The 27321-nt window shown below is 43.8% G+C and overlaps 4 protein-coding genes across 10 annotated transcripts in view; 1 reads left to right on the forward strand and 3 right to left on the reverse strand.

The window, feature by feature from the left end:
* Nucleotides 1–27321, reverse strand: part of Rplp2l3 (ribosomal protein lateral stalk subunit P2 like 3) — a 188672-nt gene that overhangs the window by 129021 nt on the left and 32330 nt on the right. The gene's annotated exons all lie outside the window — the stretch shown is intronic.
* Lias (lipoic acid synthetase) lies at nucleotides 2451–19551 on the reverse strand. Of its 6 annotated transcripts, NM_001012037.1 has the most exons (10): nucleotides 19398–19505; nucleotides 18781–18950; nucleotides 17244–17337; nucleotides 16041–16121; nucleotides 13612–13826; nucleotides 11586–11714; nucleotides 9259–9404; nucleotides 7810–7880; nucleotides 6532–6643; nucleotides 2456–2916 (listed from the first exon to the last, which is right to left on the reverse strand). In NM_001012037.1, exons 1-10 carry the CDS (start codon nucleotides 19440–19442, stop codon nucleotides 2858–2860), a joined length of 1122 nt encoding a protein of 373 aa, NP_001012037.1. In that variant the 5' UTR covers nucleotides 19443–19505; the 3' UTR covers nucleotides 2456–2857. The 6 variants fall into 6 exon arrangements, with proteins under 6 accessions (XP_038947848.1, XP_063129207.1, NP_001012037.1 ...); XM_039091920.2 differs by lacking the exon at nucleotides 11586–11714 and having other exon boundaries at nucleotides 2451–2916; nucleotides 19398–19551; XM_063273134.1 differs by lacking the exon at nucleotides 2456–2916 and having other exon boundaries at nucleotides 5668–6643; nucleotides 19398–19551.
* Rpl9 (ribosomal protein L9) lies at nucleotides 19618–22866 on the forward strand. Of its 2 annotated transcripts, none has more exons than XM_063272990.1 (8): nucleotides 19618–19694; nucleotides 20012–20150; nucleotides 20238–20353; nucleotides 20779–20874; nucleotides 21649–21781; nucleotides 22096–22176; nucleotides 22552–22666; nucleotides 22788–22866. In XM_063272990.1, the coding sequence occupies exons 2-7, from the start codon at nucleotides 20105–20107 to the stop codon at nucleotides 22656–22658; spliced, it is 579 nt and encodes a 192-aa protein (XP_063129060.1). In that variant the 5' UTR covers nucleotides 19618–19694; nucleotides 20012–20104; the 3' UTR covers nucleotides 22659–22666; nucleotides 22788–22866. The 2 variants fall into 2 exon arrangements, with proteins under 2 accessions (XP_063129060.1, NP_001007599.3); NM_001007598.3 differs by having other exon boundaries at nucleotides 19672–19694; nucleotides 20104–20150.
* Klb (klotho beta) overlaps nucleotides 26045–27321 on the reverse strand; it is a 50570-nt gene continuing 49293 nt past the window's right edge. Inside the window, exon 5 of the mRNA XM_039092743.2 lies at nucleotides 26045–26726. Within this exon, the coding sequence (XP_038948671.1) occupies nucleotides 26338–26726 (389 nt within the window). The 3' untranslated portion in view covers nucleotides 26045–26337. The remainder of the gene's footprint in view (nucleotides 26727–27321) is intronic.

Below are 27321 nucleotides of genomic sequence, written 5' to 3' on the forward strand. Positions count from 1 at the left end.
TATTAAGAGAACGCTGGCACAGGGAGGCAGAATTGTGGACAGCCACGTCCTGAGGAAGTCCTTTCTAAAGTAATAAAGCTCAAACTTACCTTTTGACTCAGAATCCTGTCTTTATTCCTTATCTTATGAAGGAACTTTTATGTGGCTATATTGTAAAGTGTGTAATGTGGATAGCCTCATGTAAGATTTTTAAGTAAGTCAATACTTATTATAAAGGGCCAGGAATGCAGCTTGGTTGGATCCAGTGCTTCTGGCCTACACGGGTACCCACACACAGATAAAAATAACTATGTAAGATAACACACATACAAATAACTTAAAAAATAAACCTTATTTTAAAAATTAGCAAAAAGAGGCACAAGGCCAAGTGGAGTGGCTCCCTCGCTGTAAAGTGAGCACTTGGGAGGTAAAGCAGGCAGAAACCATGAGTTCCAGGACAGCCGGGACTACTGAAGTGAGTTTCGGGATAACCTTTGCTACACTGTGAGGCCCTGACTCAGAACACAACACAACAGAGAGGATAATAAAGGCTGGTTTTAGCTGGAGTTGAGGAATATGAGGACTGCTTGGGGAAGGTAAGGAAGGTGATTTTGGGGTGGCTTTGCTGCACAATCTAGACAGGCCTCAAACACTATATTCTTCTCCTTCTGCCTGCTAAGTGCTGAGTTTAAGTGTGTATTCTTGTCCAGCTAGTGTTAGGGGCCTGTAATCACACCACTCAGGAGACAGAGCCAGGACATCCGGAGACATCTTCGACTAAATGGCCACTCTGAGGTTAGCCTGGGCTACAAGAGACCCAGTCTCAACAAACAACAAAAAGTCCACACCCAATTTGGAAGGACAGATAAAAAGGGCTGTGTCGGTTTGCAAATGCTTGGCCAAGGGAGTGGCACTATCAGGTGTGGCCTCGTTGGAGGAAGTGTGTCACTGTGGGGGTGGGCTTGGAGACCCTCCTCCTAGCTGCCTGAAGACGCCTAATCAGTTCCTGGCTTCCTTCAGGTGAAGATGTAGAACTCCCAGCTCCTCCTGTACTATGTCTGCCTGGATGCTGCCATGCTACCCGCCTTGATAATGTAAGCCAGCCCTAATTAAATGTCATTTATAAGACTTGCCTTGGTCATGATGTCTGTTCACAGCAGTAAAACCCAAACTAAGGCAAGGGCCTTGACCAGGGCTGGCTTTCAACTCACAGCAATCTTCCTCCCAACTGCTGAGGCTCAAGTGTGTATCTTTGTGTTTTGTCCTGTGCACACATGTGTGTGCTTCCCTTTGTAAGGAACCCATTATAATGAAGGATAGCAAGGGGTACCAGTAGGGACCATGTTATTCAATAAAACAGAGTAGGAAGGAGCCAGTGCTGGCCTGGAGGTTTCTAGACATTTCTTTTTTTTTTTTTTTTTTTTTTTTTTTCGGAGCTGGGGACCGAACCCAGGGCCTTGCGCTTGCTAGGCAGGTGCTCTACCACTGAGCTAAATCCCCAGCCCCGTTTTCAGACATTTCTGGACATCACTGAGTGCATGGGTATGCAATGACTGGGATGCTGGCTCATATCCCTGTGAGAGGAGGAGGCTCTACCCCAAAGGAAGGATGAGGAAGCACTGACTGGGGAGTCAGCTAGAGGTCTAGCTTCAGTAACTCTCCAATCTTCCCCATTCCTAGACTCCAGAATGGTGAGCAGCCTAGCATTTTGGCTTATCCTCATGGGTGCTGAGCCAGGCATTGGAGCACTGCTTTTCAACCCATGGGTCATAACCCCTTGGGGTCACATATCAGATATCCTGCATGTCACATATTTACATTATGACTCATGAACAGTTGCAAAAATTACAGTAATGAAGTAGCAACAAAAATAATTTTATGGTTGGGGTCACCTCAGCATGAGGCACTGTAGTAAAGGGTCTCAGCATTAGGAAGGTTGAGAAGCTCTGCTCTAGAGTATGGGTCAACACAGAGGCCACACCCTTAAAGAAAACTGGCTCCTCTCCTCAGCTACTGACACGAGTGGGAGCTCATGAGCCCTTTCTAACTCCACACTGGTGCTGACTTTATCTCTGCAGGTTTTTAAAAAGATTATTTATTATGTGGCACAGAGTCCATTTGTGTGTGGATGCATGTATTCCTCTAACTCCGTCCAGTTCCAGAAGACATTTCTTCTCGCCTCCACAGACACATGTACCACACACACATGCACACACTCACACACACACACTCACACACACTCACACACGCACACACTCACACACACACACTCACACACTCACACACACACTCACACACTCTCACACACTCACACTCACACACACTCACACACTCACACTCACACACACACACTCTCACACACTCTCACACACTCATACTCACACACGCACACACACTCACACACACACTCACACACTCACACACGTGCGCGCACGCAAATAAAAATGAATCTTTTTTTAAGAAAAGAAATGTCATATGGGTTACTGTGATTTATAAGATCTTCTAAATGTTAATACACTTTTAAATTACAATGGCCACAGCAAACCATTCAAAGATGTTCCATGATCACATCACTGACAAGGATGAGGACAAAGGTTGGTAAGAAGTCAAATGAATTATCATCACTAAGTGTGTATAGCTTACAGACGGTTTTCTTTCTTCCTTTCTCTTTCTTTTCCTTTTTTTGAGATCGGGTCTTCCGCAGGAAGTCAGGATGGCCTGGGTGGACTTACAGGTATATGCCATTATGCCTGGACCAGACATCAGACATTTCAGACCAGGTGCTGGTTTGCATGCACAGGAATCCTGACAGGATGGCACCGCTCTCACACCAACCGGAAGTGAAATCTTAACATTCCAATGATCTGGAAGGTCTTGGCTAAACTTTAGAAACTTTTGTTTTTCTTTTAGCCACTAGATTTTTCAGGAAAAATTCACCTATTTAGGAAAAATAAGAATACATTAATATCCTAAAGTAGTCAGCAACAAGCTCCTGTTTCAGAATCCCACCCTCACAAAGAACACTGGATTTACTGGCATTTCCCTCCTCTCAGCTCTCAAAGGAGTATTTTTATCTTCTAAGTATTCCTTATCTTTGGCATTTCCCCAATTGTTTTGGTTTAATTTCTAGTTTTTGAGATTGTAATGCATTACCACATCTCCCTCCCTTTCCTCTCTCTGTAACAGCCCAGGCCTGCTCGGGGACCAAAAGGACTGATTCATCTCTAGACACTCAACTATTATTCCTTCCAATAACCAAGGGTTCTGCAAGATGGCCGGCCAACCCCGTGGGCTGCTTCTGCGTGCCTTCATCCCCTGCAAAGGCTGACTATTCCTCATGGCTGACAGAGTTGTTTCAGAGAGCCAGAGAGCGGTTCCGCCATCATTAGCATGGATCTGATGCTTATAAAGCAGAGCTCCCTGCAGCTGAGCAGGGAAATCGCTAACTCCCTCATTCCCCTCCAGGGAAGCCAGAGCTCTCCTTCCCGCCCGTGAGTGGGGCCTGAGCTAGTGCGCTGAGGGGCGCACTCCCTTCCGCCCATGAGGCTCCGTTCAGTGTAGCTTCAGATGAGCGCAGCGTTTCCTGTTGCAGCGCAGCCCCAGAGGCTTCATCTTATGAGGATCATGAGAGGTCACTCCTCTCTGTCATCTTACAAGTACGACCTGAACGCAACCGACATCCGAAAAGATCACCCAGGATCCGAGCCTCTTGTGCGTACTGTGACACAGAACAGATATCACCAGACTGGAGCCCATCATCTGAGCCCCAATGCTCTCTACACACCAGAATTCTATCTTTTAGCAGTGACTTTAAAAGCACTAAAAGATCATAATTCACTTCCTTACAAATGTTGGAAATTTCCTTTTAAATATTACTTTATGCTGCACATGGCTGCTCGAACCTTTAATCCCAGACCTTGGAGGCAGGCACAGGCAGGCAGGTCTCTGTGAGTTTAAGGTCAGTCTGATCTACATGAGTCCCAGGTCAGCAAAGCCTAGACAGTGAGACTGTGTCGCTACACAAATAAACAAAGAAATTAAAAACCACCCACCGGGGCTGGGGATTTAGCTCAGTGGTAGAGCGCTTGCCTAGGAAGCAGAAGGCCCTGGGTTCGGTCCCCAGCTCCGAAAAAAAGACAAAAAAAAAAAAAAAAAAAAAAAAAAAAAAAAAAAAAAAAAACCACCCACCACAAAAAGAAAAGACAGAAAACTAAATAAATATTACTCTAGGTACCCACTTCTAGAAGCTAATATTGGTTCTAGTCTCTTTATTGTATGTATGTATGTATGTATGTATGTATGTATGTATGCATAGTATGCATTATATGTATTGTATGTATGATATGTATGTATTCCAATCTGACAGCCATCCTGCTTAAGTCTCACTTCTAATTCACAGCCTGTTGTTAGTCAGTGCTGAACCAAATTCCTGGAATTTTTATTAATTCTAAGAATCTCAAACATGAATACACATTTTGATCATATTCCCCTGGACTCTACCCCCAACTCCTCCTTTTTTTTTTTTTTTTTTTTCCGGAGCTGGGGACCGAACCCAGGGCCTTGCGCTTGCTAGGCAAGCGCTCTACCACTGAGCCAAATCCCCAACCCCCAACTCCTCCTATACACCCCAACTTCATGCTTTATTACTATTTAAGAAATAACAGAGAGTTCAAATTCTTGGCTCTTATAACTAGGATAAGCTGTTCGTGAGAATATCTTAAATTTATTTTCTTTTCCTGTTTTGCTTTGGTTTTTTTATTTTTAAAAACAGGAGTCTCCTGGAGCCCAAGCTGGCCTTGACCTCCCCACATAGCTGAGGGTGGCCTGACCTCCTCCCCAGGGCTAGGAATACAAGCACACAGCACCATGCCTACACTGAGATCCCTGACAGGTATACTGAGTAACACCCACAACAAAGAAAGTTGTTTTTTTTTTGTTGTTGTTCTAAACAGAATTCTAACTTATATCTGTGATTCAAATGTCAGTGAACACAGAAATCCCTTAAATGACCATTAATAGTATTAACATATTTTGTATATATCCCAAAACACCTAGTTTACCAATCCCAATTGCTGACCTAACTAACGGAGGACAGCTTCCTCTTCTGTCCTCCCAAATGCTAGTGCTGCAGCCGGACTCACCTGACCTCTTTGCTACTCTCTTCTTGTGCTGCTGAGAACTGAACTGAACTGGGCCTCAAGCATGTGTGGTGTGAACTCTACCATTGAACTGCATTCCTAGCTCCAAGTGACTTTTTAATCCCTTGGAAAGTGTCTTTACTTTCATAATCAGCTCAGTCAGCTGACCAAAGCAAGAGCTACACACCAAAAATGAAAAAATAGGTTGGTCAAACTACTGAAAACTTGTTTAAGAAAAAAATGATTTTAGTTTTCCCTTTTATGTCGGGGGATCAACAAGGAGATTAACTGTGCAAGCAACAAGGTGATGGGCTTTCGATGTTTACGTGGAACTGGAATCAACAGCATGGGGATGAAGCTGGCACCACTGGCAAATGAATATACATTTCCTAGAAAACTGCATCACACGCGCCATGCGCTGTTGTTCCTGGGAGATCTGCTACTGAAAGTCACGCATGGGATAGCCGGCTATGCAAATGGTGTGTGTTGTTGTCAAATGGCTGAGAACAGTGAGGACGTGTACGAGAAACAAATGAAGCTAAAGAGAAGCTTTTTTTTTTTAAGTATTTTTATCTTTTATTTTAAATGTTTGCATGTATTCAACATTGTTGTTGTAAAAATATAAAAAGTAAAAAAAGTAAGGTTGTCTTTTATCCCCACTAGGTCCGGCTCCTCAGTGCCCCAAGATATCTGCTGGTTATCTTAATTCTCAATCAGCAAAGCCTCTCACCCTCTTTGCTTTATCCCATATCACACTGCCGAAGGCCTCTCTCTGAGCCTGGCAGCAATCTCTCTGCCTATCTAGTTCCCAAGGCAGGTTTCCATGCCAGAAACACACATCTCAACTCGGTGGCGGCCCAGACCAGCCGCTGCACACTTTCTTACACTTAAATTGCTACATGAAAGAACACACAACACAATAACCTTTGGCCCAATTGATAAGATATAATTGCCCACCTAAACATACAAAGCCCAATACACATCCATCCCTTAAAAACATTTCTAACGGGGTTGGGGATTTAGCTCAGTGGTAGAGCACTTGCCTAGCAAGCGCAAGGCCCTGGGTTCGGTCCTCAGCTCCGGAAAAAAAAAAAAAACAAAAACAACAACAACAACAATAACAACAACAACAACAACAACAAAACATTTGTAACAACCTGTAAAGGTACAGCGTGGAATCTAAACACCACCCGCCATATTGTCCTGCTACAGCTTCTCTCCCTCTCCCTCCTTTCTCCAAAGAGAAGCTTTTTAATATGACCCTATGACAAAGCTATGAAAGACATTCTAGGAAAAAAGACCTCTTTTTATTCCCACTGTAATTTGCTTTAGGGCTTCAGTGCTGTGGGGTGGAACATCACTGTGGGGAGGTAGTGGGTACAGAGCCACCTCCTGCAGTCAGGCTTAGGCTTACCTGCTTTATATGAAGATCGCACCAAAGGGCCACTTGCAGTGTAGTGAAATCCAAGTTCATTTCCTACTTCTTCCCAGTATTTGAACTTCTCAGGAGTAACGTACTCTTCAACCTTGATGTAAACAGTCACTTTAGACTCCAGAACTCTTAGTAATTCTGATTCTATATAAAGTCTACACCCATGTACTCAGGATGGCTCGTCATTTATCCAGACCCCTCCCTCTCCTCTGTAGGATTCTATCTGAGTTAATCATAGAGGATTTAGAGAGGAAGAAACAATACTTTGTACTATATTAGCGGTTCCGACAGGTAAAGAAGCAAGAATATACAGATCATTTATATTTGTTCTTCTTTTTTTTTTTTTTTTTTTGTTCTTTTTTTTGGAGCTAGGGACCGAACCCAGGGCCTTGCGCTTCCTAGGTAAGCGCTCTACCACTGAGCTAAATCCCCAGCCCCTTGTTCTTCATTTATTAATAGTAGAAGCCAGAGCAGGTCATGCCTATGAGATTCTGTATGTGTGTATACATGCATGTGTGTGCACGCACACTTTGGTGGGTGCTCATGCACACATGTATAGGCCAGAGACAACCTTGGAAGTTGTTCCTCAGGCATTTTTCACCTTCTTTTGCTGCGGGCCTCTGGGACTCTTAAGAAGACCAGGTTGGCTGGCCAATGAGCCCCAGGAATCCACCTGTTTCTATCACCCCTGTGCTGGGATTATAAGCACATTCCACCATGCCTGACTTAAGGGAAAAAACAAACGTGGGTTCTGGGACTTGACCTCAGTCTGCAAGCATTTTAACATCATTCCAAGACTTTGTATAAGATGCCTGAGGACAAGACCAATTATCTTGTATATTGTTTAGCACTAATCCTGGCCTGTTTTCTTTTTTTTATTTGTCAGTACTAGGGGTTGAACCTGGGGCTCTAAGAGCTCACTAGAGCACATGATGCTACCCAACACAGTTCTCCAGTAAATAAACACTCTGTTATAGAGACAGAGAACTGCCTTCCTTTTCTTTAGTCAGCTTTGTCTTGCAGGCAACTGTACCAAGTCACAGGACCACAAATGCCGGGAATACTATCTCCTGGGTCTTAACTCTTGAGCAGTTTGCTAACAGTAAGTACCAGCGCGCTGTCTTAGGTGTGAGTAAGATGGAAACTTCTACATACACGCGGACACTATCCTACAAAGCTAATGGTTTCTAATCTCTACCTGGGGACAATGAAGATCTATTTCAAATCACTAGGACCATTGGCAACTCAAGACATTCGTACCTTAAGGTGGCGCTTGGTCGGCTGCATATACTGCCCGAGAGTTAAACAGTCCACATCGGCTGCACGGAGAGCTGAGGGGAAAGGCAAAGACTCCACTTAGCAGGTGTTAGCTACAATTACAGATCTAAGCACAGGTCCAGGAGGAGGACTTGCATGCTGTGACCTATAACTGTCATAGGCAATACAAGACAGGAGAAAACCCATTCATTCAAAAGCACCATGGATTCCGATGAGAACACAGCAATGATTACCACAGTAGTGCGGAACTGAGAGACAGAGGGGAAAATCTAAGGCTGGGCCTGGTGGCGCACACCTTTAACCCCACACATGGGAGGCAGATGCAGGCGGATCTCTGAGTGCAAGCTCAGCCTGCTCTACAGACAAAGTTCCAGGACGGCTGGGGGCTCACAGAGCGGGGAAAAGACAAATGCATTTAATGTTATCAAACAGAAGCTAAAACAGGACGAGAGGGTTTAGAGCAGGAAGTCTGCTAGGCATAAAAGGAGAAGGGAGATGACTCTTGAGAATCCATGCCCAAGCCTGGAGGTGTGTTACCTTTCCTTTACTGTGTCTCTAATAATGCCCATGCTCAAGCCTACGTTAAAATCCTTTTTACTATGGGGTTGGGGATTTAGCTCAGTGGTAGAGCGCTTGCCTAGGAAGCGCAAGGCCCTGGGTTCGGTCCCCAGCTCTGGAAAAAAAAAAAAAGAACCAAAAAAAAAAAATCCTTTTTACTGTTTTTTCTTTTTTCTTGATGGCTGGAGAGATAGCCATGGTTGCTAGGAACTGAACTCTTATCTTTTTGGTTATGAACTTAACCTTTAATAGCTGAGCCATCTCTTCAGCCCTAAAGTCTTTTCTTAATAACTCTAACTCTACCTGAATTTAAAAAAAAAAAAAAAAAAAGGCAATAGAACAACTATTTTGAAGTAAAAGCATCCGTCTGGGCCCAACATGTTCTATTAGGGTTTTCCTTGGTGAGCAGGATGTGCTCGCTGAGTGTGGCCTGACCTCTGGTGTACCAGAATCCTTCTTTGCCAGTTGTACTTGGTGAGCAAGCACCTACCTCTAAGCTACAGACATGGCTTCAGAATCTTCCTTATCCACCAAGGCCTGGTACCTAACTGCCTCTCAAACCACCCAGCGGCAGAGAGAGGAGTGGATAAAATCCCGTTTTCACTGAACAGGTAAAGATGAAGAGGCCTAAACGCACACCATTCCATGATCTAAGAGCTTCCTTTCCTGCACGTTGCTGTTTGTGCCCACGTCCTTTCTGGTTCTGGACGTGGAGGCAGGGAGGCCCCTGCTGCCCTAGCCGCAGCTCCAGGAGCTTTGTTCAGCTCTTATGACCTTGGAGGAGGCGCAAACTAACAGGCGCTTTAGAAAGCAGTTCCTGCTGCCCCTCAGGGAACTGGATGGAGGGCTTTGTTTTCAGCGCCTGTCCGTTACCTTTCATCGTGGCATAGACCTGCTCGTCTGTCTCACCGAGGCCCAGCATTATTGATGTTTTGGAAACAACATCAGGCTGCACCTCCTTGGCATGTTTCAATACACGAAGAGACTGGTCAAAATTGGCCCGGGGATCACGGACTTTCCTGGAAAACAGGGTGGCTCTCAGTGACAAAACAAGGTCAACCAACTGCACTGTTATACAACCAAGCCGGAAGACCAGAAGCACACTCTAGAGGAGCAAGCATTTCCAACCTTTCACAGGGTCGCCTAAGGCCATCAAAAACACCGGCATTTACATTACTATTCATAACAGTAGCAAACTTACACTGGTGAACTACAGCAAAAATAATATTGTGGCTGGGGTCACCACAATATGAGGAACCGTATTAAAGGGTCTCGGCACTAAGAAGGCTGAGGACCACTGCTCTAGCATATACGGTTCACTGAGCATATATGTCATTTGTGCACAAAGTTTATTAACATTGAAAACAAAACCAGCCTTCTCTGGGTTTCCTAGGTCTGTCAAGCCTCCCAAAGTCTTGAGACAGAGAAAACCAGACTAGAAATCACTCTGTTTATACACTGAGAAATTAGAATTCTGAAACACAAAATTATAATGACTTCTAGCAAGAAAAGAAACCAGGCAGAAGGAGGGAAGGCTCACTTTGGGGGTTGAAACTTTTATGAGCATTTCTTTCCTGCAGGTTGGACTGCCCTCTGCTGGCAAGTAATAACACCATAGGCTTGGAGGAAAAGCATTCTGGAATTTTCACTGGAAGGATAATGTTTCTGAAGTGAAACCAGGGAAACTTGCACCCACTACTGGCAATATCGACACAGGGTCGGTACAGGAAGCGTGGTACCCTTCAACAATGGCCAAAATACTATGGCTTAAATGCAAAGAAAGGCAAAGGGCTGGACGTAACTAATATAAGATCAGCCCCCTGCTGAATTCTGAATTCTAATGGAGCCTTGTGTTCTGGCTGCTATTCTAAAGGACTCAGGTTCAATTTCCAGTACCACAAGGGCTAACAATTGTCTCTAACGGTAGACCCAGCAGACTGGTATCACCTTCTAGCCTCTGGCTTCCAGGGGCTCTGCATGCACACAGTACACAGGCAATATACCCATATACAAGGAAAAACTAACAACCAATAAGCTATCCTTTGACTTGTACATAGATGTTCGTGTCCTTGCACACATGCACACTCACACATGTTTAAAAACAGCAATTTAAAAAAACTATAAAACTAACAGTATAGAAAACTAACACTGTGAAACAGTCATGCTAGCCATGCTGGCCTTGAACTTGCAGCCCTCAATCCTCAACCTCCAGACACACATGGGTGTACACGCGTGTTGGGCTAGGATGACAGTTGTGTGCCACTACACTTCACACATCTGTTTTATTGTTTATTTCATCTGTGTATGTATGTGTGCCTGTGAATGTGTGTAAATACCCACAATGGCACCTGTGGAGAGCTGACTGGAGTTAGGTCTCCCCTTCCACCGTGTGGGTTCCAGGGATTGAACTCATGTCATCTGGCTTACCAACACGCACCTCACCCACTGAGTCCTCTAAGCCAGCCTGAAATAATTTCTTACAAAATATTTCTCCACTGGATTAAAGCTGTGCTTATAATCCAGGAGCAACATGCTTGGTACCATTCACTGCAACTTCTTGTAGACTTGAGACACAGAACAATGGAGAGTAGCTAATTAAATCACAGCCAAATACCCGATAAAGTTGGAGGAAATTTTTAATTTTGTCTGCAGCTAAAATGCTAATTTTTGGGGTTGGGGATTTAGCTCAGTGGTAGAGCGCTTGCCTAGGAAGCGCAAGGCCCTGGGTTCGGTCCCCAGCTCCGAAAAAAAGAACCAAAAAAAAAAAAAAAAAAAAGCTAATTTTTCTGAAATCTGAATATACTCATTATGTAGAACAACAGTCCTTCATAATTCATAACTACAAAATTAATAGGACGAATAGAGCATAGTGTCTATGTATGTGCCTGTGTGGGGTGTGCACATGAGTGCAGGTGTCAGTGGAGCCCAGAGTCACTGGACCACCCTGGAGCTGGAGCCACAGGTAACCGAAGCGAGTGCTAGGAGCTCTGCCAAAGCTTGTGTGCTCTTAATCACTGAGCCATCTCTTTAGCCCTTGGTCACTCATTCTTGGTGGCTATCTTTTCTGATTTTCTACTAATTCATGAAGAAAGAAAGAATGACAGGTGCAAGAGAGGACGGAAAGGAAAGGGGAGGGAAAGGAAGGAGCTGCTGCAAAGTGAGAGTTCACAGTGTGCTGTGACCCACTAACACATAATCACCTCTGTAATTCTGGAACCGTCTCTACATTGTGTGCATACACATCTAGTCCAGACAGCGCCACCTTTTCTACAGCTCTCAGATCTCCTCGGAAGTCGGGGGTGAGGCATTCCACGAGGATTTTTGGATTCCTAGGAGGAAGAAGGTAAGCACTGAGCTGAGGAGAGCTGCAGGTCTGTTGCTCACAGTCTTGCTAAGGAAGGCACGGACACAGAATGGGTCCTAAGTGAGCAACTACACGAAAGCCCTGAGAGCAGTGAGCGGACTGCACGGGCATCACAATCAGGACGTCTACTGCAGAAAGAACAGGAACCTGACTTTTAAACCTAACTGGAGTAGGTGACTAAAAAGCAAACTCATTTAAAGGAACCAAAATATAAAACATAATTATTATCGTTATTATCTTACTGTTTGGAAAACGAATTGCGATGTTTTTTGTGTGGTTGCAAGCGCCACCTTCTTCAACTTTGGTTCTTCTGTAACTCATCAGACACTGTCCTCCTCACCGCCTCTAGCAAACATCTCACCATGCTCTCCGCTTTCAAAACGGTTTCTGGGTTTGCTGACTCATGAGTTGGTTTGTGTTGTTTCTCTTTTTTCTTTCTTTTTTTAAATGAAATATCATTCAAACATTAATCTTCCCGTGTCTGTGGTGGTCGTGTTTATCTCACGAAGCCCTGGAATGTGAACTAGGTCACAGAGCTTCTGGCAAATCCAAAGGCGCAGTGCAGCTGCTCCCTGATAGGAAAGACCACACTTGTCCCCTTGTGAATAAGAGACTGAAAGATCACAGTGTGCAACTCTGAAACTGACTTTAAAAAATAAAAATCGCGGGCTGGGGATTTAGCTCAGTGGTAGAGCGCTTACCTAGGAAGCGCAAGGCCCTGGGTTCGGTCCCCAGCTCCGGAAAAAAAAAAAGAACCAAAAAAAAAAAAAAATCGCACCTAAGATGCAATAGTGGCTTTCGAAAGAAATTTTATGAGCTGAAAAAATACAAAATATATTTTTTGAACTGTAACAAGTAGAAAGACTCGTTTGGCTTGGAGTTTGCTATGTAGACTAGGCTGGCTTTAAATTCAGAGATCTTCCTGTCTCTGCCCTTGAACCCTGGGACTAATGGCATGTGCCACCAATCTATCAACTTTGCTCCTTTTTAATGTTTTTGAAATGTAGACTATGAGTAAAATTGGCAGGACAGATAGATAAAAATGAAAACTGTGTCCAGACACGTGTTTATCTCATCTTACTTTACGTTTTTATTCTTCTAGAGATCTTTCTTTTCCGCCTGTGTTTTGCCTGTGTATATGCATATGCATTCAGTGTGTGTCCAGTGCTCACAGGGCAGAAGTGGGTGCTGCCTCCCTTGTGAGGTTAGGGCAGTTGTCCGCCACCATGTGAGCTGGGAGCTAAACCCAGGTCTTCTGCAAGAGCAACTCACGGTTTCTTTGTCTTTTTCCAGACAGAGTTTCTCTGTGTAGCCCTGGCTGTCCAGGAACTCTATAGACCAGGCTGGCCTTGAATTTAGAGATCTACCTGCCTCTGCCTCCTGAATATTGGGATTAAAGACGTGTGAGGAAGGGGATAAGCATCAAACCTAAAGCCTTAAGCATGCTAGGCAAGCATTCTACCACAAAGCTGTATCCGCAACGAACTCACTCTTCAGTGGTGACCTATTAAACCTCAGTGCTGGGCTGGGTGTGACGGCTCGTCTTTACCCTCAGCACTTAGGAGGCAGAGGCAGGTGCTTCTCCGTGAGTTCAAGGCTGATCTGGTCTACATAATGAGTGTCAGGACAGCCAGGGCTACACAGATTTGGTCTCCAAAAAAAAAGGGGAAAGAAAAAGAAAAGAAAAAAGAAAAAAGGAAAGAGAGAGGGGAAAAAAAAGACCTCAAAAATTAACAAATAGAAAACAAGTACCGCTGGGGATTTAGCTCAGTGGTAGAGCGCTTACCTAGGAAGCGCAAGGCCCTGGGTTCGGTCCCCAGCTCGGGGGGGGGGGGGGGGGGGGGGGGGGGGGACACAAGTACCTTTCCTTCAAGCATGACACTGTCTTGGCAATGTGCTCAGCTCCCCCATCGACCACATCATCTCGGTCCACAGACGTCAGCACAACATAGTCCAGACCCCACTCTGCGATTGCTCTGGCCGTATTGTCGGGCTCACTGGGATCCAATGGAGGGGGATTTCTTGCCGTCTTAACAGAGCAAAATCTGCAACCTCTTGTGCATGTGTCCCCCATCAACTAGAATAGAGATGTACAATTTATATCAAGAAGGCAGATGACTCTGAAGAGTACAGTGCCAATAATAAATGGCAAGAATGTCATCAGACTGGTTCTGTGTATCAAGAATCCAAAACATTCATGATTAAATGATATCTGGTTAAGAAATAAGAAATGTGGATAAAGAAAGGATATACTTAAGTAAGTGCTAAGAGAACTGGAGGGACTATGGGACCAGAGGGAACAGATCATTTTATAATTTAAGGGGCCAGCAAGATGGCTAATGGGGAAAGGCACTTGCAAGCAAGTGAGTTTGATTCTCAGATCCCAGGCAAAGGTGGGAAGTCCTTTGTTGTGGTTTGCCCAGAAGTTACTGTATTTTGATGCTAATTCCACTGCCCCAACGACAGTAGCCTAGTCAAGGACTCAGAACTCAGGTGACTTCACCAGAACTACCTCTCCATTGAATTTGTAAAGTACTGGTGAGGAGCAGGTACAGGATAGAAGGAGGCCTATCATTGGAGGAGAAGAAAACATGGGCGGGAGAGAAGTTTTGAAGGAAGAGGAGGAGACTGAGGGAGAGGAGAAGAGAGGGAGAGAGGGGCAGAGGAGCCGTGACAAGTGATGTACAGAGCACTTGCCTAGGAAGTGCAAGGCCCTGGGTTCGGTCCCCAGCTCCGAAAAATAGAACCAAAAAAAAAAAAAAAAAAAAAAAAAAGATTCTGCTCTGCGTATTTACAGATTGTTATTAATGTTCTCAAGGGATGGATGGTACTGGGCTTTGTATGTTTAATCTTTTATTGAGGGTTTGAGTGTAGGAAAGTATGCAGCTGGGATGTGTTTCCGCTAAGATATCTAGCAGATATCTGGGGCACCGCGGCGTGGGCCTAGCGGGGTAAAAGACCAACAATACTTTTTTATTTTTATATTTTTACAACAACAGTCCTTTGACTTCCATACACATCTCCACATGTATGCAACCATTGTCGTAGTCGTCGTCGCCGTCATCAACAACAACAACAACAACAGAATGTCAGCCTAAAGCCAACCTGCAATCCTAGCACCAGAGAAGTTGAGACAAGATCATGAGTTCAGGGTCAGCCTGGGTTCCACAGTGCAACCAGAATTTAAATAAGAGATGGCTTAGTGTTTAAGAGGACTGTTCTTTCAGAAGACCCAAGTTCAGTTCCCAGCACCCACATGGAGTAAACAAGTGGCTATGCCCTCTACATGCACCTTGCTCACATACATAGGCACAAAATTAAGAATAATTAAGATGGGTGATGGTGCTCACTTGCGAGGCAGAGATAGGCAAATCTCTTGTGAGTTTGAGGCCAGCCTGGTCTACAGAGTGAGTTCCAGGTCATCCAGGGCTATGTAAAGAAACCCTGTCTCAAACAAACAAACAAACAAACAAACTAGAAATAAAGTCTAACCAGAGGTACCAGGTCTGTTGTATTGCTTTTCTTTACAACCTCATAGTTTGCAAAGATTCCTTACAACTCAATAATCAACAAGAAATGACTTGGAAAAAAGTTTTTGAGACAGGGTTTCTCTGTGTAGCCCTGAGTATCCTGTAACTCACTCTGTAGACCAGGCTAGCCTCAAGCTCAAGAAATCCACCTGCCTCTACCTCCTGAGTGCTGGGATTAAAGATGTGCACCACCACTGCCCAGCTAAAAATATATTCTTTTTTTAAGTGGCATTTTATTTATTTTGTGGGTATGGGTATGCACACGTGTGAGAACACTAGGACATGAGAGAATAGCATGTGAGAGTCGGTTTCCTCCTTCCACTGGTGGGTCCTGTGGGTTGAACTCAGGTTACCAGGCTTCACGGTACGTGACTTTACCCATTGAGCCATCTGGCTATTCAGGAGAAAGATGAAGGCACATCTGAGTGGGGTTCCACTGGAAGTACTGCTTGGTAAGTAGATGACACACAGATAGATACACAAGACATATAATTATGAAAAATATTTCCAAACATTAATGCAAACACATACCCTAAGGCACCAAAGAGTTCCATATCAGATACATGGAAGATCCAATAACAGATTAATTCAGAGAGGGTGAAGTCACATATGTGACAAGATCATCAGGGTCTCTCTGTGATTTTCATAAACTCATATGTGCTAAGAGTCTCACTGGGCATTCACAGTTCACGTTTTTAGGCTGAGGGTTTAGACATCTCCATACCATCCTGAACTAAGCTGTAGAGGCCAGGTTGCCTTACCATGATCGTGGCTGTGGCGGTGGCATATTCCCCACCTCCCCAACACTCTCCGATGTTTGGACATCGGGCTTCCTCACATACCTGTGAAAAAGGGAAACGATGCATCAGATTGAAAGGACCGACCTACCAACAATGGAGTATTAGGTTCTTTAGTGGTCCTTTTTTTTTGAGATTATTTTAGTAGCTGGGTGGTGATGGTGCATGCCTTTAGTGCCAGCACTTGGGAGGCAGCAGCAGGAGGATATGAAGGCCAGCCTGGTCTACGTAGTGAGCTCCAGGACAACCAGGGCTATGCACAGAAACACTGTCTCAAAAAACCAAAAAAGGGGATTGGGGATTTAGCTCAGTGGTAGAGCGCTTGCCTAACAAGCGCAAGGCCCTGGGTTTGGTCCCCAGCTCCGAAAAAAAAGAAAAGAGAAAAAAAAAAAAAAAGGAAAAACAAAAATTATTTTTATTATAATTTTGTATGTATAGATTTTTTTGCCTGCATGTATGCCTGTGATCCACATGCATGCCTTGCGTCAAAACAGTCCAGAAGAGAGTGAGTGTTAGATCCCCTGAAACTAGAGTTGATTTCATACCATAACTAGAGATGGTTATGAGCTGCCATGTGGGTGCTAGGAATCAAACCTAGGCTCTCTGGAAGAACAGTCAGTGCTCTTAACCACTGAGCCATCTCTGCAGCCCACAGTCAGATTATCTAAACGACTGCCTATGCTTCCCACAGAGTTCAGAAGAAATTAATCACCTTTTTTTGTCTTGTAGGAAAATTAGACTTGGCTTTTACACACGAGACGACACTGGGATGCACTCCCACCCTAATCGTCTATGTACCTTTTAATTACTGTTGAGAACACTTCACTTTTCATCTTTATCTGCTCTCTTTGCTGCTTTTATACACTCATCAATCAATTCTTTCTCATCTCATCTGGCACCACCCATTTTATAATCTGAGTACCCGGGAAGGTAAGGCAGGAGAATCACAAGTTTGTGAACAAACAGGCCTATACAGTGAGTTCCAGACCAGCCTATGCCACCTAATGAGACTGTATCTCAAAAAACAAAAACAAAAACAAACAAAAAAAACAAAAAAAAAACCCAAAACAAAACAAAACAAAAAACCCTCAAAAAAAAAAAAACCCTTTACAAATATGGGGAAACAGTACAGATGCTGGGTGAGACAAAGAGGAAATACACTCTTACTGTGTGGAGATTTAAATTCCGCAACGTATTTTTCAGCTTATTGTAATTTTTACCCATGGGTATCTTTGTCTTTAACCACGGAGGTAGTCTTAACCTAGGGAAAGCCAGAGAGAACGGTCCATTACCAACCTGTGGAAAGCATGTACCTTTGCTCTAGCAGATTCCCAGGATAGCCTTTTCCATATTTCTGAACTAACTCATTTCCTTTATAGTAATAAGAACAAAGACTCAAATTTCGGTCTGTTTAAGCTGCTTTAGAAAACACTGATAATGGAGTCGAAGTGGGTGCAATGCTTATAGCTACCTTCAAACGTACATTGCTATACTGTTCTAATTAAAGGAAGGATATGCCTTTTAGCATATTCTTCCCTGTGAATACTACAAATTACTACAGTAACTCAGAATAAGGAAAGAACCCAAGTGCACACTATCTATCCTGCATTCTAGGCTCTAGTCATTAATAAGGGAGACAATTTGCTAATTTCAGTGGTTCACATCTGTGTTGCTACAATTTAATCCAAATAGGTAGGAGAATCAGGAGTTCAAGGTCAAATCTAACTACATAGTAATTTCAAGGCTAGCCCAGACTATATAAACTCTGACTTAAGCCATGAAATGAAAAAAACCAACAAAAAAGACAGGTCTAACCTTTGGAATGGAAGCTATATCCCTAGTTTTCCCTGATCTAGAAGCTGTTTGAGAAGTATTTTTTTATTTATTCATTTTATTTATATATGAGTACACTGTATCTATCTTCAGACACACCAGAAGAGGGCATCAGATCCCATTACAAATGGTTGTGAGCCACCATGTGGTTGCTGGGAATTGAACTCGGGACCTATGGAAGAGCAGTCAATGTTCTTAACCACTGAGCCATCTCTCCAGCCCCCTGGATAAGTATTTTTAGCTTCCCCCCCCCCCCCCCGGAGCTGGGGACCGAACCCAGGGCCTTGCGCTTCCTAGGTAAGCGCTCTACCACTGAGCTAAATCCCCAGCCCCTGGATAAGTATTTTTGAAAACAACACTGTACACCAAATCCCCACCACGCTTCTGTTACTATTTGCTTATTGTGTGTTATGAATCTGGCATCCAAAGCCTTCTGTATGCAGGCAACTGTACATCATCAAAAACAAACAAACAAACAAAAACCAAACCAACTAAATAACCATAGGCTATATGTAAACTTTCTCAGGAAAGGAACATTAGAGCTGGGGGTGGAGGTATACACTTTTAATCCCAGCGCCTGGGATCTCAGGCAGGTAGATCTCAGTTTTGAGGCCAGCCTGGGTTAGGGTTTCATGGAGAAACTATCTCCAAAAACCCAAATAAATAAATAAGGTAAATAAATAGGTTTATCAAGAGGAAAACCTATACTTTCTCAAGTAGACGCTAGATATAAAATGGGATATGGCAGTATAAAATGGTCAGGTCATTTTATGAAGGACAAAGAAAAATGGTCAAAGGGTGCAGAAAAATCTATTCAAAGCTTGATTAAAAACAGTGCACAAAATCAAAATGGTCTCTCATATTCAATTACCTTTCTCCTTTCTGGCGCTTTAAGTTTCCTTTATAATCATCCCAGGTACTCTTGTCTGCAAGATCACCAGATACAAAATCTTGAAGGTCTGGCCCATTATGCAAAAATTTCTTTTTCTCATCTGGCAAAGAACTTAATGCTCTAACCGAGCACGCATATCTTCCAAATATCTACAGAAAGCCAAAGAACTGATTCAGAAATTATGTAAAACGATTTAACTACTCATCAGAATCTGAAAAAGGCTCAGGGTGGAAGAACCGCAAGCCACAAACATGTAATCTAGCACTCAGAGGAGGCAGAGTGAGGAGGACTCTAAGAATTGATCTAAGAATTTAGTTTCAAGCCAGCCTAGGTTACAGGGACCCTGATGGACACTCAGCCCTGACGAATGGGAAAAAGTAGGGATCAGATCAAATATAACTGCTAAATATAGATCAGAAAACCTTAGGAAGTGGCTTAACATGCCACATCTTCATGTCTTCTATTCCTAAGACGGGTATTAAAAATATGTTAACAAGTTTGCAATACTTAAGATATGCCACGGCTTTAAAAAAGATATCTGGAACGATTTCCCTGGTTTTGAACTTGAGATAAGCAATGGCGTTCCTGTCGCTCACCCGGGACCCCAGGCTGCGAGCTGCATCCCAGCAGCGTAAAGCCATCCCCTCTTTTAGATCTTAGGAGGGTCAAGGGACCGAGGAACCAGCACCCCCGGAACAGGACGGGTCTCAAAGTCCGTCGCTTTACTTATGACGCAATACGCGATCGTCGAACCTGCGCGACTCGACTAGCTCGGTGATCGAGTAGTTTTGCCTTAAACCGTCGCTCGGTCGTGACGCAACACGCCAGCGCCCTGACGGATTACAAGAACGTGATGACGAAGGACGTTCTCTCTTTGCCCCATCTACTGCGAGGTGAGGAGGTTAGGGCCTGCGTTCCTTTGGAATCTAAACCCATCCTCTCTTGGGGACCCCAGCGGCATGGACCCGATGCCCCGAATCTTTGTCCCGACTGTCCCCCTGCACGACATACGCCCTTTGGATTTGGTGGCGCGAGCTAGAAGTTGCGTTCGGGCTTTCAGTCCCACCCCGGCCGCAGCCATTCCGCCATGGCTCGCCGTCCCGGACTTCCTAACACTTCTCTGGTGCCCGCTCATTCCCGACCCATGCACCCCCAGGCCACTCCTTGTCACGGACCCACTCGTGTCTTGCCGGCTTGCTTGTCTTCCTAGCTGGCGATTTCCGTTTGGAGCGGAACTGTGCTCGGTGTCTGGTGTAGAACGTTCCCTGCTCCAGCCTTCTTACCCGGGTGTTTGTGTTTCAGAATGAAGACCATTCTCAGCAATCAGACTGTCGACATTCCAGAAAATGGTAGGTGGCTTCACGCTTTGCTCTGACATATTTCTTGCATGCTCTAGTCCCTTGCCTGGGGTCTCACGAGTTCATCTTCTCTTCTAGTCGACATCACTCTGAAGGGGCGCACAGTCATTGTGAAGGGCCCCAGAGGAACTCTGAGGAGGGACTTCAATCACATCAATGTAGAGCTGAGTCTTCTTGGAAAGAAAAAGAAAAGGGTAAGAACTTCAGTATCTTCTGATACTTCAGGTGTTTGTAACAGCATGAGGCTTGGTGCCTTTGGCCGGGCGAGGTGGCACACATCTTTAATCCCAGCACTGGGGGGAGGCAGAGGGGTGACTTTGAACAATACCGATTGGGTGCTTGAAATTAGGATTTAGCTTCAGTGAAATTATAAAGTCAAATCCAATGCTGGGAAGCCGGGTAACAGATGTTCCCCACATGTGGCTGAGTGGCTTTTCAGACTCAGTTCTTCTCTGAGTGAACTTGGTTGTGTTCTCAGGGTTTAGGGGTGAGGTATACCGTCCCTCTTGTGTCCTGAGCAAGTGACACTGTGACATACAGTGCATTTGTGTCTTTTGAATGCTCTTGTATGCACCAGGTAGAAATGCTGTTTTAATTCTAAAGTTTTGTTCTGTTACAGCTCCGTGTTGACAAGTGGTGGGGTAACAGGAAGGAACTGGCCACTGTCAGAACCATCTGCAGTCATGTTCAGAACATGATCAAGGGTGTGACACTGGTAAGCCGGCCCCCCACAATGCTTTTTAACCCTTTGGAAGAGGTTTCTTGGATGTGTTTTGTGAATATAAATGTGTAGGGGCAGGATACACTCTTACGAACTACACCCAGGTTTTGGAGAGTGGGGTGTACCACAGATCAAACCTAAGAATTTGCTGGGCAGGCTCCTACACTTCAGTTTCAGGGTTTTTTTGGTAGGTATGTTATAGTGGAGATAAGAATTACTGGTTGGTGTGTGGGACTAATGGATAGAAAAGGTCTGACTTGTGCATATCTGAAGTCACTGTTCCAAATCTTTTCTCCCAAAATACAGTTAGTGCTGCAGAGGTTTGTTTCATAAATACACCTTGTTTTTTAAGTCTCTTGTGTGCCTGATTGATCATGCTTCCCTGTTGCTCCCTGTTCCCGTGAAGAACTTGGACTTTTATTTAGCCTAATAGTCTGAAGTCCTTTATTATCTGGTAGTGTCTATGGTAACTCCACCATATCCTAATGCCAAAAGTGAGGCTCTTGTGCTCTTTTTTTTTTTTTTTTTTTTTTTTTTTGGTTCTTTTTTTTTTCGGAGCTGGGGACCGAACCCAGGGCCTTGCGCTTCCTAGGCAAGCGCTCTACCACTGAGCTAAATCCCCAAACCCTTTGTGCTCTTGAGGAGACGGTAAAGCAAAGCTTCCCCCAGGAGCTTTAATAAGCTGAAGAGGAATTTCAGAATCTAGGCCAGCCTGAACTGAAAACTGAGTTTGTTCAAGATTGCTCACAGCTTGCTTATTTGATCCAGGGCTTCCGTTACAAGATGAGGTCTGTGTATGCTCACTTCCCTATCAACGTCGTTATTCAGGAGAATGGGTCTCTGGTTGAAATCCGAAATTTCTTGGGTGAAAAATACATCCGGAGGGTTCGGATGAGGACAGGTATGTGTGCACCTTCGGAGATGACGGGGAAGTTATTACAGTTCGTTGTCCTTGGGTCTTGGATAGAATGGTTGTGTTTGATGTGGTGAAGGTATTTCAGCACTTCATAGTTCTGATCACTTGAACTTTTCCTGAAGAGGGAGTATGTTGAAATAGTTGTAAGATCCAGCAGTTTTTGTGGGGTCTGGGAGTCACATTTGTCATCTGTGATAACAGTGTGTTCAGAAGTCCAATTCTGAATCTTAAAGAACTTGATTTGTTTCTTGTAATTTTTAGAGTTCTCTTGTTAACGCTATTGAATACACCTCTTTCAGGTGTTGCTTGTTCTGTCTCTCAAGCCCAGAAGGATGAGTTAATCCTTGAAGGAAATGATATTGAACTTGTTTCAAATTCAGGTGTGTATATTAATGTCTGTTATAATATTTTATCTGAGCCTTGAGGCTGAATTTGTGTCTGATTTCTGTTTTAAAACTTCTGAGAAATAAGAAAAAATCATTGTGAATCTGTTGTGTATGCAATTTATACTGTGCTTTGTATCATGAATAGGAAATGGTTATATGTTTGTGTTTCAAGTTCAAAATGGGTGGCACATGGCTGGCTTTGTTTATTGGGGTGTGTGCCACTGTGCTCAGTTGAGATCCAAGGGCCATGAAGGAGTCCCTCCTTCTTCCTTCCACTGTGTAGGCTCCAGGGATTGAGTTCCAGTTACTTGGCCTTGTTTGAGATGAATTTGGTAGTGAAATAATGGCTGTGTACTTCTTCCTGTGTAGCGGCTCTGATTCAGCAAGCCACAACAGTTAAAAACAAGGATATCAGGAAGTTTTTGGATGGCATCTATGTTTCTGAGAAGGGAACCGTCCAGCAGCCTGACGAATGAGACCTCAGGTGGGCACCCATGTCTATGACTGTTTCAGATGAATGTAGTATGCTATGAAAATGATTACAGAACTTTCTGGACAGGAATATTGACAAAAGTATTTTGTATATTTGGTTTTTTTTTTTACAGTTTCCTAGCTTCAGAAACAAGATCCTGATAACAAGTACAGTTTGGGCTCTGTGGAAACAATAAAAGACTTATATATTGATTTGTGTGTCCTTGATCTTACTACTTAATGGGTCAACTGATACTGAAGCAACACAATGTTTTCTGTTTTGGGTTTTTTCTTCATGGAAACAAGTGGCCTAAAGTAGCAATGACAGGCAACCTTCCTAGTGAATGCTGAGTGAGGATAGCTCTTGAGGAAGGACCTAGAGCTGTTTGACTTCACCCAGGCATAACATTGAGTGTTGGGTGGGCAGGGCTGTCTCAGTAAGAGCTGGAAAATAGAGGTCGTGGTGGTTTCTCTTTGGAGTTTATCTTTGTAGAGTTGTAATTCTAGCACGGAGGTGATGGGGGTTGAAGCAAGAGGGTTGTAACAGACTTGATGCTTGTGTGAATTACTTCCCCATCCAACTGGGCGAGTGACCTGTCACCCAAAACTGAATGCTAGGCATATTCGATTAGTTCTAGACCTGTAACTTCTTGGAGAAGGCGGTCTCCTATGATGGCCTCAGACTTCACCTTATCTCTGCCTATTCAATGCTTGGATTGTAGGCAAGTACCACAACACAGCCCTTGATAGCTTGGAAACCGGTGTCCTTTATAAGTGCAATTGGTGTCTGTTGCCCTTTTGCCTTGCATTTGAGGCAGGGCAGCATGTCTTCATCAGTGCTGGGGAACAGGCAGTGCCGAGTCTGCCTATGTCTGAATATATTTCCAAGTGTTTCCCTGGAGCCAGAATTGTCACCGCTTGGAGTTGTGAGTGCTGAGAGCTAAACTCTGCAAGATGCAAGAGTAGCGCTGTAGTGTCCACCATCCACAGCTTTGCCTTAGAACAACCAAAACTAGAATGTCTGGACTGATGGAGAGCATTTGCTACTCAATTTCTGGTAATTTTAAGATGCTTTGTGGGGGTTGGGGATTTAGCTCAGTGGTAGAGCGCTTGCCTAGGAAGCGCAAGGCCCTGGGTTCGGTCCCCAGCTCCGAAAAAAAGAACCAAAAAAAAAAAAAAAGATGCTTTGTGGCCATTCAAGGCTATGACCCTGTCTTGAAGGGCTAGATTGAGTTAACAGTGCTTGCCTAGGATTAACAGGGTTCCAGCTACTAGATGTGACTTATCCTGTCTGTAGTCCTATCCTTGCAGGGGTTTAAGGAAGAACTAGTGTCAGCTATGTATTTGGCCAGTTTAGGTGACAAGAAAATTGCCAAAATCTGTTGACCTCCAATGATCAGTATAAATAGCTTTAACCAGGTCATTTGGTATAGCACTGAAGGTTAAGATAGACACAAGGTACTTCATTTAACAGGTTAAACACCAGTTTAAAGGTTTAATGAGAAGTGGGTTTTATTGAATATGTAAAATGAGATTTTTTTTCTGTAGCTACTCAGAACTTTTCCTTTTCTAGTGATCATGAGTTCATGGTTTTCATATCCTTCCCCAAAGTGTGACAGCAGAAACCATTGGGCTAGGTACTTTACATTTGGGGAACTCAGCAAGGTAAGTTTGGGAAGGAGTTCTGCACTTAGCTTAATGAGAAGACATTAAATAGGGAAGGTTTTAGTCGGGTATGTGGTGGTATATTCCTGTAGCCCCTCCAGTGGAGTTGAGGCAGGAGGATCAGGGAGTTGAGGTTATCCTGAGGGGTGCGTGTATGTGTGCATATATATACATACGTTCAGCTGTATAATGGGTGAGACCCTATCTTACAAAAAAACAAAAAAGTGATGGTTAATAGAAAACTGAACTTAGCATGGTAGTACACGTGTAATCCTAGCTCTTAGATGGAGGCATGGAGGTTTATAGAAGTGATTTTTAAAACCCTTCTGGAGTGAATTCAAGTGACAGAAACCTGTGTGGCTGTAGAGACACTCGTTAGGAGCGCGTGTAGCCCCTGCAGAGCAGTCAGGTCAAGTGCCAGGTGAACATCCATACATATGGAGGCAAAACACTTTAATTAGTGCTGATTATAAGAATTTTAATATATTGGCAGTGGTGATGCACTCCTTTAATACCAGTATTTGGGAGGCGGAGGCAGGTGGGTTCAAGGCCAGCCTAGTGTACAGAGAGTTCCAGGATAGCCAGTGCTACACAAACGCTGTCTTGAAAAATGCAAAAAGAATCCTAGTTATGCCTTAGGTTTAACAGTAGATAGATCTGAAATGCAATTAAAAATCACTTTAACATTTTAGTTTATGGTTTATCACTAAGACTCTTTGTGGAAGAGCCACTTTTCTTTGACTCTAAATTCCTGAAGAAGGTTGACAATGACTGGATAATGTGACTGGCTCCAGATATTCTGGGTGTGCGTGTGTGTGTAACAACAATGCACAACTACAAATAATGATCCTTTGATCATTATTGGTAATCCATCTTTTAAACTTTGCTCAGTGTGGCAAATCGTGTCACCTCAAAAAAAAAAAAGGGCAAAATAGGGGTAATGCCACTTTATTTTAAAATGGGGATGGTATTTTGTGTACATTGGTGTTCTACCTACATGTATGTCTGTATGAAGGTGTCAGATCTAAAACTGGGATGACAGACAGTTGTAAGCTGCCATGCGGGTGCTGGGAATTGGACTAGGATCTTTGGAAGACCAGCCAGTTCTCTCAACCTCTGAGCCATCTTTCCACCCATGAAGCTCCTTTAAGATCAGAAGTCCAAACTGGGCATAGTGGTGTCCACCTTTAATCTCAGCACGTGGGAGGCAGGCGGAGCTCCTAAGTTTCAGCCAGCCTGGTCTCTACAGAGCAAGTATCAGGACAGAAAAACCCTGTCTTGAACCCACTCACCAAGCCACAAAAAATAAATAGAAAAAAAATTACAAGTCCAGTGAGAGAGAGCTCACAAACTTGGATGTTTAAGAAGTGCCTGAAAGCTAGCATTGGTGTGTTTAGAGCCTATGCTTGGCCTGGGGACAAGTGTGAGCTAAAGCCCTGTTGTGTCTGTAAATTCCATCTGAGGACAGCCCTGACCTAACCAACAGCACCTTGTCAGACGTGATGAGAGTGTGTCACTGACTGTCAGGTTTAAATAGTTTTAGCTGGGCATGTGATACACACCTTTAGTCCCAGTACTCAGAAGGCTGAGAGGCAGGCGGACCTAAGACTTTGAGGCTAGCCTGGTCTACATAGCAAGGTTCATGAAAGCCAGAGCTATGTAATAGACCTGTCTCAAAACAACAATGACGTCAAAGCAGGTTTAAACTACGAAGTCTAAGACAAGATTTCACTTTTTAAAATTAATTTCTTTGCCGTGAATAGATTGCTATTTACCGAGAAAAAGGGATGTGAAATAGCGATTCACACTTCCCGAAGCAATGTTCAGGGTCATGCCCAGAGTTACTGTTGGATATCTTCAGCTCCAAGAACTGATTCACTGATTGTCGGTACCTAAAGGTATGATTTGAACCACACTTCAAAGGCAACGATTGTCTTCACCTGGGTTAGAGCTGTCTCTCATTGTAAGTTATCAGTAGGCGGAACTGGAGTGAATCTTTAAACTGACAGAAATGATAGTTTAGCTAAAAACTCTGCTGTGCCCTTTCTTCAATGGTATATTTTGTAAGTTCCTTGCTTTCTGGAATTTTCTTCTCTTCCGATGATGAAAAATAGTGATTGATAGCAGTGCAGCCAGAGTGGAGATGAAGCAACAACCAAAGAAGATGAGTGGTTTCTTCTGTGTAAGGAAGGAGCAAATGGCGCATTCTGTGTCTTCTGGAGGCTGACCACAGGCAGGACTTCTGTTCTCAGAGGAGAAGCCGCTGCTGCTGATCAGCTTGCTATAAAACTGTACAGAAGATTTAGCTTTGAAGTCAGATGTGAAAAATCCAAATCTAGGCTTAGATTTCTCTTCAGTCAGTTTGAATGCATAGTAGCCTTTGATTTTGACCTTGTCAATCAGATATGCTGGAAAAAAAAAAAACATTGTTGATCACAAATGGATAGTAAAGTAACTTTAAGAATTTGGGGGGGCTGGAGAGATGGCTCAGTGGTTAAGAGCACTGACTGCTCTTCCAGAGGTCCTGAGTTCAATTCCCAACAACCACATGGTGGCTCACAACCATCTGTAAAGAGAGCCGATGCCCTCTTCTGGTGTGTCTGAAGACAGCTACAGTGTATTCACATACATAAAATAAATAAATATTAAAAAAAAAAAAAGAATTTGGGCGGGGGAGCACCCTTTCAGAGGCAAAGGGGAGGAGGGACGGGGTGAAGAACTCTTGGAGGGGGATGGGAGCAGGGTAACATTTGGAATATATATAAAACAATTTTTAAAACTTCATTGCAACCAAGATCATATAAATAAAAAGTTATGAAGTCACGACTCATTGAAGATTTTATTTTGGAAACAAGGTCTCATGTATTCCAGGCTGGCTTCTAACTCCCTGTGTAAGCTGAGATTGACTATTAACTTCTGGTCTTCCTGTCACTCTGTCCAGAGGGCTGGAGGGGGCTCTTGCCCCCAAACCCAGCTTATTCGTGTTAGGGATCTGCCTAGGGC

The sequence above is a fragment of the Rattus norvegicus genome, chromosome 14 (genome assembly GCF_036323735.1).
Source record: "Rattus norvegicus strain BN/NHsdMcwi chromosome 14, GRCr8, whole genome shotgun sequence".
Lineage (NCBI taxonomy): Eukaryota > Metazoa > Chordata > Mammalia > Rodentia > Muridae > Rattus > Rattus norvegicus.